We start from the raw sequence: 13,914 nt of genomic DNA on the forward strand, positions 1-13,914 counted from the left end.
TCAAATTCTTCCATATATCACAAAGGAACAAAATTGCCAAGACACTCTGTCTCAATTCTATTATTTGTTATTACAGTAAAAGAACACCAAAATATCACCAAACACTAAATATATAAATCGTATTTCCAAAACAACACTGTCAAGAATAGAGTAGTTACTGTAGCAGAATAGTTGACAAATTTTACTTCACCTAGATATGAAAACTTATACATTTGGCATACATCCTTCCCAATTAGCCTTCATTTCATATGACTGCCATGGGATAAATCACCCTCCGCCCCTGGGAAGATGTTGGTAACACTGAGAAAAGGGCACCTCAGTGTCTGCTTAAATGAACAAGGGAGAAATTAAATCTCAAATGGAAGGTCTGGCCAGATCCCAGGCAATTAGGCGCTCTAGTCTCTAGTCATACGTACACAAAAGAGGTTTTGCTAACTCAGATGAGGGGAAACAGAAAGAGAGGCACTGACACTGTCTGCCCATAAAGAAAATCTGGGAAGAATGAACTATTCACTAAACCCTGAAGAAAGCCAAATAGATATTTGCACATGGAATAATACATAAAGTGTGTACTCAGGCTGTACCTGTTTGTATTTCTTTTATGTTTGGAGTACTGTCTTTAAAACCTTCTTTTTCTGTGCGAATTGAAAAGGTGTACACTGTGGCAGGATCCAGGTTAGAGAAGGTTGCCGCTTCTTGAACGACCTTCTGGACCTATCAATCCAATAGAATAAATTAGGAAGTGTTCATGTAAGAAATGCTGCACAGTCAAACGTAAGCAAAAAAAAACATTTAAAAAGGATATTTAGTTTCACTACTAGGCAACAAAATAATGCAGTAATATTAGACTCATCATGAAAGATTCCAACTTAATTCCTCTAAGAGCCCCTTATTAACGCACCAGGAAAGTAGCTGAACAGTTCAGGCATGTGATTTTGTAATGGCGAAAATTCCCATCAGCTCGACTCCAGAAAACTTCTATGGAAGAGTCTGTAATTTTACCTTCATGGGTATTTGATGGTGCTTCCAGACCTACCCAAAACACACAACACATTAAAATTTTTCTTGAATGTTTTGTAACTGGATTTTTTTTTTAGTTCTTCCATTTAGAGTGGGGGAAAAAGCACAATGTGTAAAAAGAACAATAATGTTTATTAATCATCTCTACATTCTAATAAAAATAGTAATTTACACATACAATGACAGTTTATCAAATATAATCCGTTGCAATACTCGGTCATTGTAAATGCCAAAATAGGCAGCTAATGTTATGTTGTAGCAAACGCTACACAAGAAAAAATTCAGGGGAGCAAATGTACAATATTCAAAGGAGGAAAAAGAGAGTAAAGCTTTCTGAAGCTACCAGCCTAACCTGAAAAAAAAAAAGATAAAAACAGGAAATCTAGACACAGAAGTAAAAGAATACTCTTTGTGTCAAATATTGACTGAAGCTAAAAACAAACTATATCTGATGAGTTTTAATAGTTATTTTTCCCATTTTAAAGATTCCAGGTAGTACAAAGGAAAATAATTATTTCAGAAAAACTGAAAAAATGGCAGCTTTAGACTCTCATCTCAAATATTAATACATTTTGCTCAGTGATATTGAAATATTGATGTAATTAGATGATCCAATGCTAATTATTTTTAAAAATAATAAACTATCAAAATAGATGTTGCCCATGATTTATAAGAGAGGCATACAGATACAAAAAGCATATAAAACTGCAAGAAAAATAAAATATAAACATATACTGAGCTGATTATAAATATGTTAAAATACCTATTAGAATAATATAATTTGTGACATCAACTTGGAAGTATTTTATGAAAAACCTGATTTAAATAGCAATCGGAGGATTACAATTTGGGAGAAGACACAAGGTGGTATTATGATATATGTGAAGATTTAAAACTGAAAGCAAATCATGAAGAAATTGGACATGTTATGGTTAGAATTATAATGTGTTTAGGATGCCATGTGATTTTTGTATGGCATTTATTACTGTGTGCCAGTCATTCCTTTGTCTACTGGATGAATAAATTTCATCAGTAAGTTAGACAAATTTCACATATCCCAAATATTCAAAATTAATATTCACAGAATTTTTGAGTGGTTTGAAAAGATAAATCAAAATCAGTATGAATCTCAAAATCTATGTATTGGTATAAACAAATATTACATATTAACATTAAATATTCAAAGAGTTAAGCAAAGTATTTACTAGTTGTTTCCAGACACATGGCAACATGGGAAAACAAATACATATTTAGTTATGCATTTTGAGAGACACTATAAGGGCCCCTGGGCTCAAAAATATATCGTCCAATTCTCACACCCTGCCTAAAATGACTCAATCTTTGATTAGGTCATTGAAAGTTCTGATTAACGTGCAAGAATGGTTTTTGAGTGGATAGATTTTTTTAATTCACGACTTCTCAGTTTTACATAGAATTAGCTCTATCTGTATACTTGGGCAATGAAAGATCAGGTTTAGTAGTGAGGTAGTTGCAATTATTTTAATAGATCTCTAGAAATACTTGCCTTAAAGTAAATGCAGCCTACTAATTTTAAATGGAACACAAAATCAAGAAAAAGCTTATCAAGTCCTAAAACACTTACACGTTTTTACCGCAGGCACGTAGTACATATGACTTAATATAGTCCCACTGATGATGGAAACAAAGAAATTATATTCTGTGCCTGGGGTTAAATTGTCAACAGTTATTTTACTGTCATGTTTTAAAGGCATGGTTACATTTGGCCCTCCTTCAATTGTGATAAATAGGCCATCAAACACTCCAATATCAGGCGTTTGAACAAAGAAGACCACACAGGTACTATAATTTTCATAAGGGATAACAATTTGGGCTTGTTTGGGCTCTGAAAGATAAAAAGAGAGATTTACAATTAGTAAGGGTTTTTTTTTCCAAGCATGCTTCTCCATATTTTGTCTAGCATGTTCTAGAATTTGTGAAAATATTAATGCCTAAGCATTAAACTTACGTTTACTCTGTCAGCTTTAGACAAACATTCTAACAAACTGTAGGTACATACACATTGGAAGTACCTAATTAACTTTTTATGATATACCATAGTTCAAAAAACATAAGAATTTATTTTCCAGTATTTTTACCTTTGTATCTATTTATTAAGCAAATACTATTGATAATTCATATACTAGAAATAATGCCCAAATTAAGCAAATAAGGTCCCTGCTTTCAAAGAGTTCCCAGTTTCAGGAAAGAGATGCCCAAATCATCAACTAGAATCCCAAATGGAGAGAGTGCAACTGGTGACATGAACACAAAGCTGTTGAGAGCAGATGAGGAAATTACTAGTTCTAACAGAGATCACTGGAGGAGGCGTTCCAGAGTTCAGGCTGCATCCAAGTCTTAAAGGATAGCATGAGTTTACCAGAAAGTGTGTGTGTGGTGGAGAGAGGCAGTAAGGTGGGGATTACAGACAAAGAAAAGCATGAGCCAGGCATGGAAACCAAAAAGGGCATCACCATGCATGTAGGGAACCCCAACGTCTTCCCACTCTTTTTTAGCAGGGCAGTCTACTAGTCACTTGCCTTTGGCTACTAGTTATTGTTACTAGTCTTCAGAAGGTTACTTGATGACCCTGTGTGCCTTGGTTTCCTTATCTCTAAAATGAGGACATAGGATCTGCTTTCCAGACCCACTGTTTGACTTAATGAGAAATTATATTTATACACAAAGTGCTTAGGGCAGTACCAGGCACAAGGCAGGCATTCGGGGAGGTTAAAGCATGGGGTGGGTTTGTGGAACAAAGATCAGGGGCAGAAGGCCACATCTGAGGCTGGACGCTGTCGGCAAGAGGGCTTGCATGCCATGCTCTGGAGGTCAGACTTTATCCTGTAGGCACAGGGATTTTGAGCAGACATTTTATTTCATTTTTAGGAACACTGACAACAGTTTGGAAAGATTTATTTACATTTTATGCTCTCTCTGACCTCTATTGAACAGTTTTATTGTCCCACAAACTTCTACTGTGCTATTTAGAGCAGATTTGAAATTTTAGATAATTTCTATTCACATTATTCACATTATTTTGTCCTCAGGTCGATTTTAAATCTATCAGTGGATTACTGAGATAACCCCAGTAGGTCCTTAGGTTTGTCTTTCTGCCAAATAGGGATCTTCTAAAATACACGTTCTGTAAAAGTATTTTTTCCTCCAGAGAACAATTAGACCTACTTCCCTTTTCAGTTTTACTTGGGACATCTGGTTTGAGGCAATGTAACTTGTTCTAAGTCATTGATAAATATTTGATAGTGTGATTCTGCCATTTTACCCAGAGCCAGTTCTGTGTAAAAGAATTTAAATGCACACCTGTAATTAGCATTCTAGAACATAAAATCTGTGCAATATCTCCATCAATTCATTCAGCTGTAGCATATAACCCTCTTGCCCTTTCCATTCTTGATGGTTATGAGGAAATATTTGATATACTGACTATAACAAATTCCCCATGGAGTACTATTGGGTTTCAAGGCACTTTTGCCATGTTTTTCCTTTTCCAACTGTATTAACTTTTCTTTTTCTGTCATCACTAACATTTTTCGTGGGTTTCCTCTTCAAATTCCCTAGAGCTCTCTTTAGTTACAAAGCTTTTACAGTAAGTATCACTTTTCCAGAGCTAATGTGACACCTCACAAGTGTCCAAACCACCTGATTCTGTGGGCAATGACCTATGAGAGCTTCTCAGTGTGCCAGGGACAGAAATTAAAAGTCTGTGGATTGGACATAGGCAACCAGTGTAGTCATGGAAACAATTTACTTCTATGTTCTTGGGTGCTCAAGACATTTTCTAAGGAGAGACAATGCTGAAGCATTGTCTAATTTAGGTTCTAAAAATGTATAGAGTGACTGACATTCTCTACTGTGGGTAAATGTGGGGTTTTCCATTGGTTCCACTGATTCAGGGAAATGGGACCAATGGTGTTTGTTCATTTTACACAACATGTTAAAGCAGATGTTCTAGAAAACTGTAGAATGGAACAAAGTTCTTCCTTCTCTTCAAAACTATATCCTGAACCTCTGGAAACTCAAGTGGGAGCAGATTTCACTTTAAAAAATGAATGAAACGTATTGCCACATTCTGGAGACTTTGCATGGGTCTCCGTCTCTGTAACTGTGACCTCTATCCTTACCTGTTTTCCAGAAAATACTTTTTCCAAAGAAAATGGTAGCAGTGAAAGCTTGTATATGGTATTTTCAATATGAGATAAACTGAACTAGGCCAAATTCAAAGACTTTTACTATAGGCAAGGTAGAATGAGGTCTCAGAGGTACCCAGTCTATCTCAAAATGTATGCTTCCATACTGAAAGGGAAAAGAAGAAACTCGAACACCAGCTCTCCTGTAGTCTCCTTCCTTCAAGAAAACTGGGTACAGTTCATTCTTCTGACAAAGAGAGGCTGCACAGACGGCTGCAGCAGCTTCCCCACCCCCGTCCGTGGATGGATGCGGCTCTTCAGCGGCACTCATCTTGCTTGCTCGGCGTCTGAGCCCTTAAATTACATGAACTCCACACAGATATGATCACCATTCCCATGTAAAGACAGAAGGAAACTAAGGACCGAAACGGTTCGGTGACTTCCCAAAGGATGTAACGTGATCATTGTGGAGCTGGAATTCCAACCCAGGAAAACCAGACCCAAGGTCTGTACTTAGAAGCTCTGCCTTCTCCGGAAGGGCACTTTTTATGGCTCAGGTCTACAATAACTGAAGATCAAGTTTAGCTAGCTACTGTCAGGATAATTAAGAGAGAGAGAGAGAGAGAGAGAGAGAGAGAGAGAGAGAGAGAGAGAGAGAGAGAGATACATCTCAAAGGTGAAAAGGAATAAACATGCATATTTTTCTTTTCTGCTCTGCTACATTTCTGTAAAAACTCATTAAAAGGGAAATGACCCTTTGTGTTTGAGTATCTCAAAGTGTATGGAAGAAAGAGAAACAGGATATGGTAAATAATAATTATCAATAAATATTTGTTGAATTAATGCTTGGAAAGTATTGATTTCTATCTATGCACCTTGGGATAGGGTAATTCTTACTTTTTTATCTTGAGACAAATATGTATGAGGAATAATAAATAATCTGGTGGTGCCAACTGTGATTATCAATCAAAAGAACTAAATGGAAAGGGCAAAATGATTGTAAGAAATAGTGGAATCCAGAAGGAAAGAAACTAGCCACCAGGAACACCTAATGGTTGTTAAAAACATTTGATGGCTTTCCATGGAACTGGGAGATTTGCTCTGTGATGCTCTAGAGAACAGAAATGGCCCCATAATAGCGGGAAATTACAGGAATGCATTCATAAAGGTAGAGGCACTATGCTAGGAATTGCATATCAGATGAGGCATTGGCAAGAAGTTCTCTGTTCTAATTTTAAACCCCAAAATTCTTCCTAGGAGTACATATGTTAATATATGTTTCAGCATCCATGATGGATAGCAGTTTCATGAACAAATACTTTAATTACACAGAATCAAGAACTGTGCTTTCACTTGGAGATATAAAGCTGAATAAAATTTCAAAAATCTCACTATCTAGAAATAAGGCAGAAATGTTATATTTTAGATGGCAGATGGATTGAAATATGCTGAGTTCCCTGGAGTCAAAGAAGAATGGGACTGAATAGATGGACATCATCTTAAAAATGTATTCAATGATCTAAATCTTCAGAGAGAAAATTCAGGCAGAGAAACACAGTATGGGGACACCCAAAGTTCATATGCTAATCATTCATAGATCCAAGACCACAGCTCATTCCCATCTATACATTATAGTACTTTTGTTCTGCCAACAATTATTTCTTGGGTTGTTTAATAGGCATAAAATACTTCTTTTGGCAAAGCTCTTTCTTTGCTGTTTCCTTTTTCAAAACTGTTTCCCATGATAATTATCTTTAGGTAGATTCTTTCCAGAAATTTAAGTATGGAAGTGCCATACATAAATTAGTTTTAGTCTTCAGAGGATAAAACAGAAACATTCAATGCTGGTTAAGTGTGGTTACTGCTAGTAGTAATTTTTTGGACTATGTCATTGTTTCCAGCAGGCTGCCCTTATTGTTAAACAAAAGGCCTATGAGTTCTAATGACCTTTGCTTCCTCAGAGTCACCGTTATCCACCCAAATTCTCAAGTCAAAACCCTATATTTCTCCCTTTATTCATCGCAAGCACTCCAGCTTCAAAGCTCAGACTTGCAACTTGCACAATGTAAAACATGTCTATGGTTCCCATCTGTACTTCCCATCCTTGTCCACAATAATCTTCTTCCTAGATTCTGTAACACCCTCTTACCCAGTTTCCCTACTTCCATCCTTGCCCTCTTCCAAATCATTTCTTGCACAGAGCCAGAGGGAAATTTTTGTAGTATAGGTCACATTTTGTCTCTCCTGCGTAGAACCCTCAATGGCTTCTCATTGCCCTCAGAACAAACCCAAAAGCAAAACCTACAAGCTCTATGTGATGTAATCTCTGAATACTTCTTCAGTACCACTTCCTACACCCCAGCCCTGCCCCTCTTCATTAGACACTGCATATTCTGGCCTATGTTTTACCTTTATGCTAGCTCTTTATACCTGGAGGACCCTTCTTCCGTATTATTCCATTCCGGGTACGTCTCATCCTTTCGGTTCCATTCAACTCTAACTCCCATTTCAGCCTTCTACAGCAGGACCTTCCATCCTTCTTCCATTACTCTCATCACATTACTTTGCTTTTTATCCTTCTAATGTTCACCATAATTTATACACATCTATAAATATTATTTCATTTATTTGCTTCTTTTTTCTTTTGCTTCCTCCCTCCATAATTGATTTTCAATGTTTACTTATTGAGTGTATTAATATTACATGAGAAAAAACATAGACATAATTTTTTGGTTTGATACTAAATCTTCTATATACTATCAATTCTTTTGTTTCAGTGTGCTACAGCATGCCCTTATTGATACAAAAATAATTATAAACATTTATATAGTGATGTGTCAGGCACTGTTCTACATCTTTACATTTATTAAATCAGTTATTCTCAGGATAACTCATGAAATACATACTATTATTGTCTCCCATATTGTATAAATGTGGAGATTGAGGCATAAATGGTTGAGTACATTGCCCAGGGTCACTCAAATAGTCAAACCCAGATCTAAGCTTAGGTAGTGTGGCTTCAGGATCACATTCTCAATCATAAATAATGCTGCCTTAATACAAGCATGGAGCATTTTCAGGATAAAAGAAATGCAAATTCTTCCAGGTCCTAAGATTATCATTAGATAAACACATCAAGAATCTACTTTAAAAAGGGAGAACCTGCTATGAGAAGGGCCTAAAGGGTAATAATTCATAATACCCTCAAATGAGCAACTATCTGAAGAGAATGAATAGTATTTGATTCTTACTTAGAGTTTGCTGAATAGTTACCAGCTTGCTCAAGTTCCCATTCATCACTGTTGCCATTTGAATGACATAAGTCATTCCAGGGGTTAAATTATTGATCTTGTATCTATTAGCACCCTTTACAAACAGCTCCATGACTTCTCTTTCATCTGATACAGATTTGATTTGAATGTAGACCTCGTGGCCGTCTCGTGGGAGCTCCCACTGAAGGACCATACTGTCCTCTCCTACATCTTCAGGATTAGCAAAAACTTTCTGGGGAGGATTAATACCTGAAAGGAACAGAAAATAAATTTACATATCTTTATTATTAGCAATACTCATATTGTTGAGTAAAATTATCTCAGTCCCATATGAATTCATGTTTGAAGTAAATTTAACAAATCCTTTTGTCACCGTGTTGTGGAAAGAACTCAATTTTGGAGAAAAATGTGTCTTGCTATTACTCTACAAGATTTACCTAAACCCAAGCATTACACATAAATGGAAAATTGAGAAATGCTTAGCAAATTCTTCAGACTTTAAGAGTTCCATTAGAGTAATGTTTCCATTACTGATATTTTTCATTCTTTTATCAAATGCTCATGGACACCTACAACATACCAGGCACTCACCTAGACAGGTAGAGGGCATCAACAAAAAATAACAAAGGTCTCTGCCTATGAAGTTTATACTCTAATAGGTGGAAATAGACAAGAAACAATGTATATAACAATGGGTGCAAGCAGACAATAAACAATACAGATAATAAATGTCTATGCTACATAGTACTGTAGATATGATAGTGCTGAGGAAAAATGAAAAAGTTAGGGAGATCACACGTATGGTGGCTGTAGGAGGAATTCATGGTGCTAAATATGGAATTCAGGGCAGGTGTCTTTGAAAAGATGATATTTTGAGCAAAGCACTTATAGGAAGTGAGCAAGTTAGACATATATGCATATATCTGGAAGAGTATTTCAGGCAGGAAAGTAAAAATCAGCCAAAGTAAAAGCTCAATGGTGGGAGTTTACCTGGAATGTTCAACCACAGAAAGCAAACCAGAGTGAAAGGAGGAGAGGGTGGTGGGTCCGGGACTAACGGAGAACCGTATCCTGCTTCATAGGCTTATTTTGAATAAATCAGGTAGCAACTACAGGCTTATATGCAGAGGCATGATCTTTCCTAAATTTTAAATCACTTGGGCTCTTATGTTCATAACCAAATATAGAGACAGCAAAGGTAGAAACAGGAGAGCAAGCCCAGTGATCTTGGCAAGAGAGAGTGGTAGCCTGGGTGACGACAGCCCTGGAGGAGGTAGGGACGAGTACTGGGATCCTGGATTCAGTTCAAGGAGGACCAACTGGGCATCTTGACAGACGGGGTGTAGGTTGTGAGAGACGCGGAAGAGCCAAGGACTCCTTCAAGGTTTCTGAGCTGACCACCTAGGGAATGAAACGGCCACGACCTGACATGGAGAGGGTTATGGTCAAAGCAGATTTGGGTGGCAACATTTGTAGTTCAGTGTTGGACATTTTGACTTCAAGGTGCGCCTTAGATATCTCAACGAGACACACTGAGTGGCAGTACCAGTCTGAAGTTCAGGAAAAAGGTCTGGGCTAGAGATAGAAACTTTGGAGTCATTAATATATAGATGTTTTTTAAAGTTTGGGGACTTGTGCTTATTCTAAAAATAGTTGCAACTTTAAATTATAGTGCTTTCCTAATTTCTGAAAGGCATGACACTTATTTAGAAATTGAGAGGAAACTATCAGGTTGTGCTTGCCATTCATACAGCACATCATCAAAGAACTGTCTTGACAGTCTATCGTAATAACTAAGGAAAATACTCTGGCTTATCTCCTTACAGAATTTGATTTGAATATTAAGCCTTGGATTTTTACTATTATACAACTCTCTGGAAATTGTAAAGCCTTCCTTTTAATCTTTATGGTTTGTCCTGTGTTATAAGCTTCCCCTGAATATTGAACAGTTCTGAAGCACAATGATCAATCATTAGTGCATGTTAATAAGGGTAATTATGTAATTTCAAACTGTTCAGAAGTTTTGCTTTAAATAATTTTTAATAATTCACTCTTTTCATAATTACACTGTTCGCAGAAACTATGCTGTTGTTTTCAATTTGCTGTGAATTCACTTCTTTATCCACACAATTAAACACCATACTTTAAGCTCTCAGGAAAATACCATTTTTGGGTCAGACCCATAATCTGTTCATCCTGCACCTTAACTTTGCAAAATTGTAACTGACTTGATTTTAGGTGTTGAAATTAATTATTTATGTAAAATTATCAGAAAAATGCCAGAATAATCCAATTAGAAAAACCATTCTCAAGAGTCCAGGGTGAAACACCTTCAGATCTCTGTTCAGATTTTTTATATACTTGCAAGACTTATAAACATTTACTTTAGTTGGAGAACTTGGGTGAAATCTACTGAATGCCACACATAATTTGAGATTCAGTAAATGTTGAGATTTGGCGACTCATGATAGCACTACAGAATTTTCTGTACATTCACGTGAATTTTTATAGGAGATGAGTCTATAAGTACAATATACTTTTAATATGTGTGAAGGCTCTCCATCTTCTGTGCCTAGCTTACATTTGCTAGACTCTATACATGGGCCAATCTACTTGAATTGTCTTATGTTCAAACGTCATCTCTTCTAAAAGCCTTCTCTGGCTTTCCCAGGTATGGCTACATAAATGCTTCTTCTCTGGTCCTCTCTGCCTCCACACATGACGTTAGCCATACTTACAGTTTACAGCCTCCTCTGCCTGCCCTCTCCCCCTGGTCACCTCCTATGATTCAGCACATCATTATTCCACCAGAAGACTTCTGGGTTAATTGATCCCTCTTTAGGGTCCCACAGGACCCAGAGTATAACTCCTATTGCAGCAATTATAATACAGAATTATCAGTGTTTTTTAAGTTATTTCCCTCCCTCCATTAGTATGTAAGCCCTCTGAAATCAGAGACTAGGTCTCATTCATCTTTGCTTCTCTAGTGTCTATTACAGTTTCTGATACTGGAAAATAACTTACGGAGTGATTAATGAAGGGTAAAAATAATATTGCCTCACCCTTAGGAGAGTAAAAGAGCACTGGATTACTAAATTCTGGACATGCGCTGCCAGCTTATAGTTAATAAATAGAGCAAATGACCCTCAAATTAATGTGCAGGCACACATGTACCTTTCTCCTATCCCTCTATTAAATAAATACATGCCATGGGAGGTTTTAATTTGACTTTAAAATTAATGGGTATGTGAAAACGCCTCCTAATCTGCCTGTCAGTTGAAAAGGAAAGCATCTTAAACATAAGAGAGTCAACCAAGCATTTACAAATGGAAGGATGCTTTGTCTGAGCTCAGGGGACAGAAAACATATGCTCTCTAGTATCCAATGGGCAAAATAGTTTTGATTAGGAGTTGCAATGATGAATACATTTGTGTGAAGCATTATAATAATAATCATAAAAGCAGTATAGTAAGTATTAAATGTTATCATCTATTATTGTTACCTTTTTTCTAGAATCCCAAGTATTCGCAGTGTGAGAAGGTGATTTAATCTACGGTTGTGCATATGCAGGTTTTCTACCTCACCCACCTCAGCTGTAGTGTGCTTAAATTCTAGCTGGTTTGATTTCATTGGAAATTTCAGTCAGAGAACTTTGCATATAGGCATATTAAATACACATGAACATACAATATACACATTGCCCAAATAGGGATATTGCCTAAATGTGCTTAGTTATATATTGTTTCGTACAATGATGTTTTACCTTTTCAAAAAAGATGGACTTATACATAGGGGGTAAAATAAAATGCTTAGTTAAAAAATAGATTATTTTATTACAAACCTTAAATAGAATTCGTGCCTCATATCGAATTTACCGAGTATCATAATTCCTCCAGGTGGTAAAGATACCTCGAGACAAGTGCTGGGCATAGAAGCCACAGGGCATAAATCTGCAAAGAAGTAAAAAGCTAATCTTTGCAAACAATATGGCTTCTCTCTCACTTACCAACTTTACATTTCCCTGTATGGCCCCGGAAGATGACTGGTTAGCCAGAGACGGGTAAGATTCCTCAAGGGAGGAACAACCTAAGACAGGCACAGTCGCAGGGGGGCCATCAGGTGAGAATTTGGGGATCAACAGAGGTGAGGCTCAGAACCTCACCCCCCCTGCTTTGAGAGAAATCTTCTGCATCCGTGGATGTCTTGCTGCCCTTGTCTAGCCTGGATTAATACTTAGTCTACAGGCACACACCTGATCATCTACATTTGCTCTCTTACAGCACTAAACTATGTTTTCTACCTTTATCTTGCATCTACCTACCACTTCAGCATTTTATTAAAAATAAAAATAATAATAATAATAGGAGAAATGGGGGATCAACATATAAATCAAGTACAAAAATCAAATGAATATTCATATTTGACCTGATGGTTTATAGGTCATATTGCATGATCAAAACCGAAAGTTTCTGTGATGAATGCCCTTGTACTGTTCACCATGTAAGAATTTATTCACTCTGTAAGAATTCGTTCACCATGTAAGAACTTGTTCGTTATGCTTCAGAAGATTGGAGACTGATGAGAATTAGGCTTGAGATGGATTAATGATTGTACATTGAGCATTGACCCCCCTATACTGAATTTTATTGTTGTTAACAACCATTTGATCAATAAATATGAGAGATGCCCTCTCAAAAAAAAAAATAAATAAAAATGATAATAATAATAAAGGGAGAAATGTGGGATCAACATATAAATCAAGTATAAAAATCAAACGAAAAAAAAAAATAATAATAAAAAAAATAAAATAAAATATAAATGAGACTAAAATTAAAATTAAACCAGAATAAAATATGCTAATATGTAGAATGTAAAAGAGAAAACTATTGATAACTATGTATTGATAATAATCAGATAAATGATCAAAAGAATGCTGGTCATATGTATAAAGAGTCAATACTGAGAAAAAGTAAAAAATTTATAAGTATGTTTGTCTAACAAATGATTACAAATGCAATGAAATTGAAATGATATTCAGTTATTTTTAACTGTAAAAAATAAATATTAATTTGCCAAAAAAAAAATAGATTATTTTAATAATTATGTTCTAAACAAGTATTCAAAAACTGCTCTGTGCATGTGGAGCTGAGCAGAGATTAGAAATCCATTTGCCAAAATGCCTCAGGTGAGACTGCCCTCTATAGGTCAACTTACCACACTGCATGAGAAAGAAACAAAGTTAAAACCTATTCAAGAGTCCACCCGAAGATGTTGGCGTGAGAAGGGTGGCAGAAATCTCCTCCCAAAACCATAGACATTTTGAAAATACAGCAAATACTATTATTCCTAAAAGAAAGACCAGAAGATACAGTACACCAGACAGGCTACATCTGCGAGAACCCAACATCTCATGGAAAAGGGTAAGATACAAAACCATGACCCGGCGGGACCCAAGC

The 13,914-nt window shown here is 36.3% G+C and overlaps 1 protein-coding gene across 1 annotated transcript; it reads right to left on the reverse strand.

The window, feature by feature from the left end:
* Positions 1–328: 328 nt before the first annotated feature.
* On the reverse strand, positions 329–8,699 carry LOC108404551 (fibronectin-like). The gene is made up of 4 exons (XM_037010721.2): positions 8,438–8,699; positions 2,624–2,884; positions 902–1,032; positions 329–714 (listed from the first exon to the last, which is right to left on the reverse strand). The coding sequence occupies exons 1-4, from the start codon at positions 8,649–8,651 to the stop codon at positions 574–576; spliced, it is 747 nt and encodes a 248-aa protein (XP_036866616.2). The 5' UTR covers positions 8,652–8,699; the 3' UTR covers positions 329–573.
* Positions 8,700–13,914: the final 5,215 nt, after the last annotated feature.

This window comes from Manis javanica, chromosome 10 (genome assembly GCF_040802235.1).
Source record: "Manis javanica isolate MJ-LG chromosome 10, MJ_LKY, whole genome shotgun sequence".
Classification (NCBI taxonomy): Eukaryota; Metazoa; Chordata; class Mammalia; order Pholidota; family Manidae; genus Manis; species Manis javanica.

Excerpts from the sequence above, each read along its gene's own strand:
- LOC108404551 (XM_037010721.2), bottom strand. The coding sequence starts at position 8,651 with ATGGTCCTTCAGTGGGAGCTCCCACGAGACGGCCACGAGGTCTACATT. Across the intron at positions 1,033-2,623 it reads CGTGCCTGCGGTAAAAACGT|GTCTGGAAGCACCATCAAAT; the intron begins GTAAGTGTTTTA and ends TGTTTTGGGTAG. Across the intron at positions 715-901 it reads ACTGTTCAGCTACTTTCCTG|GTCCAGAAGGTCGTTCAAGA; the intron begins GTGCGTTAATAA and ends TTGGATTGATAG.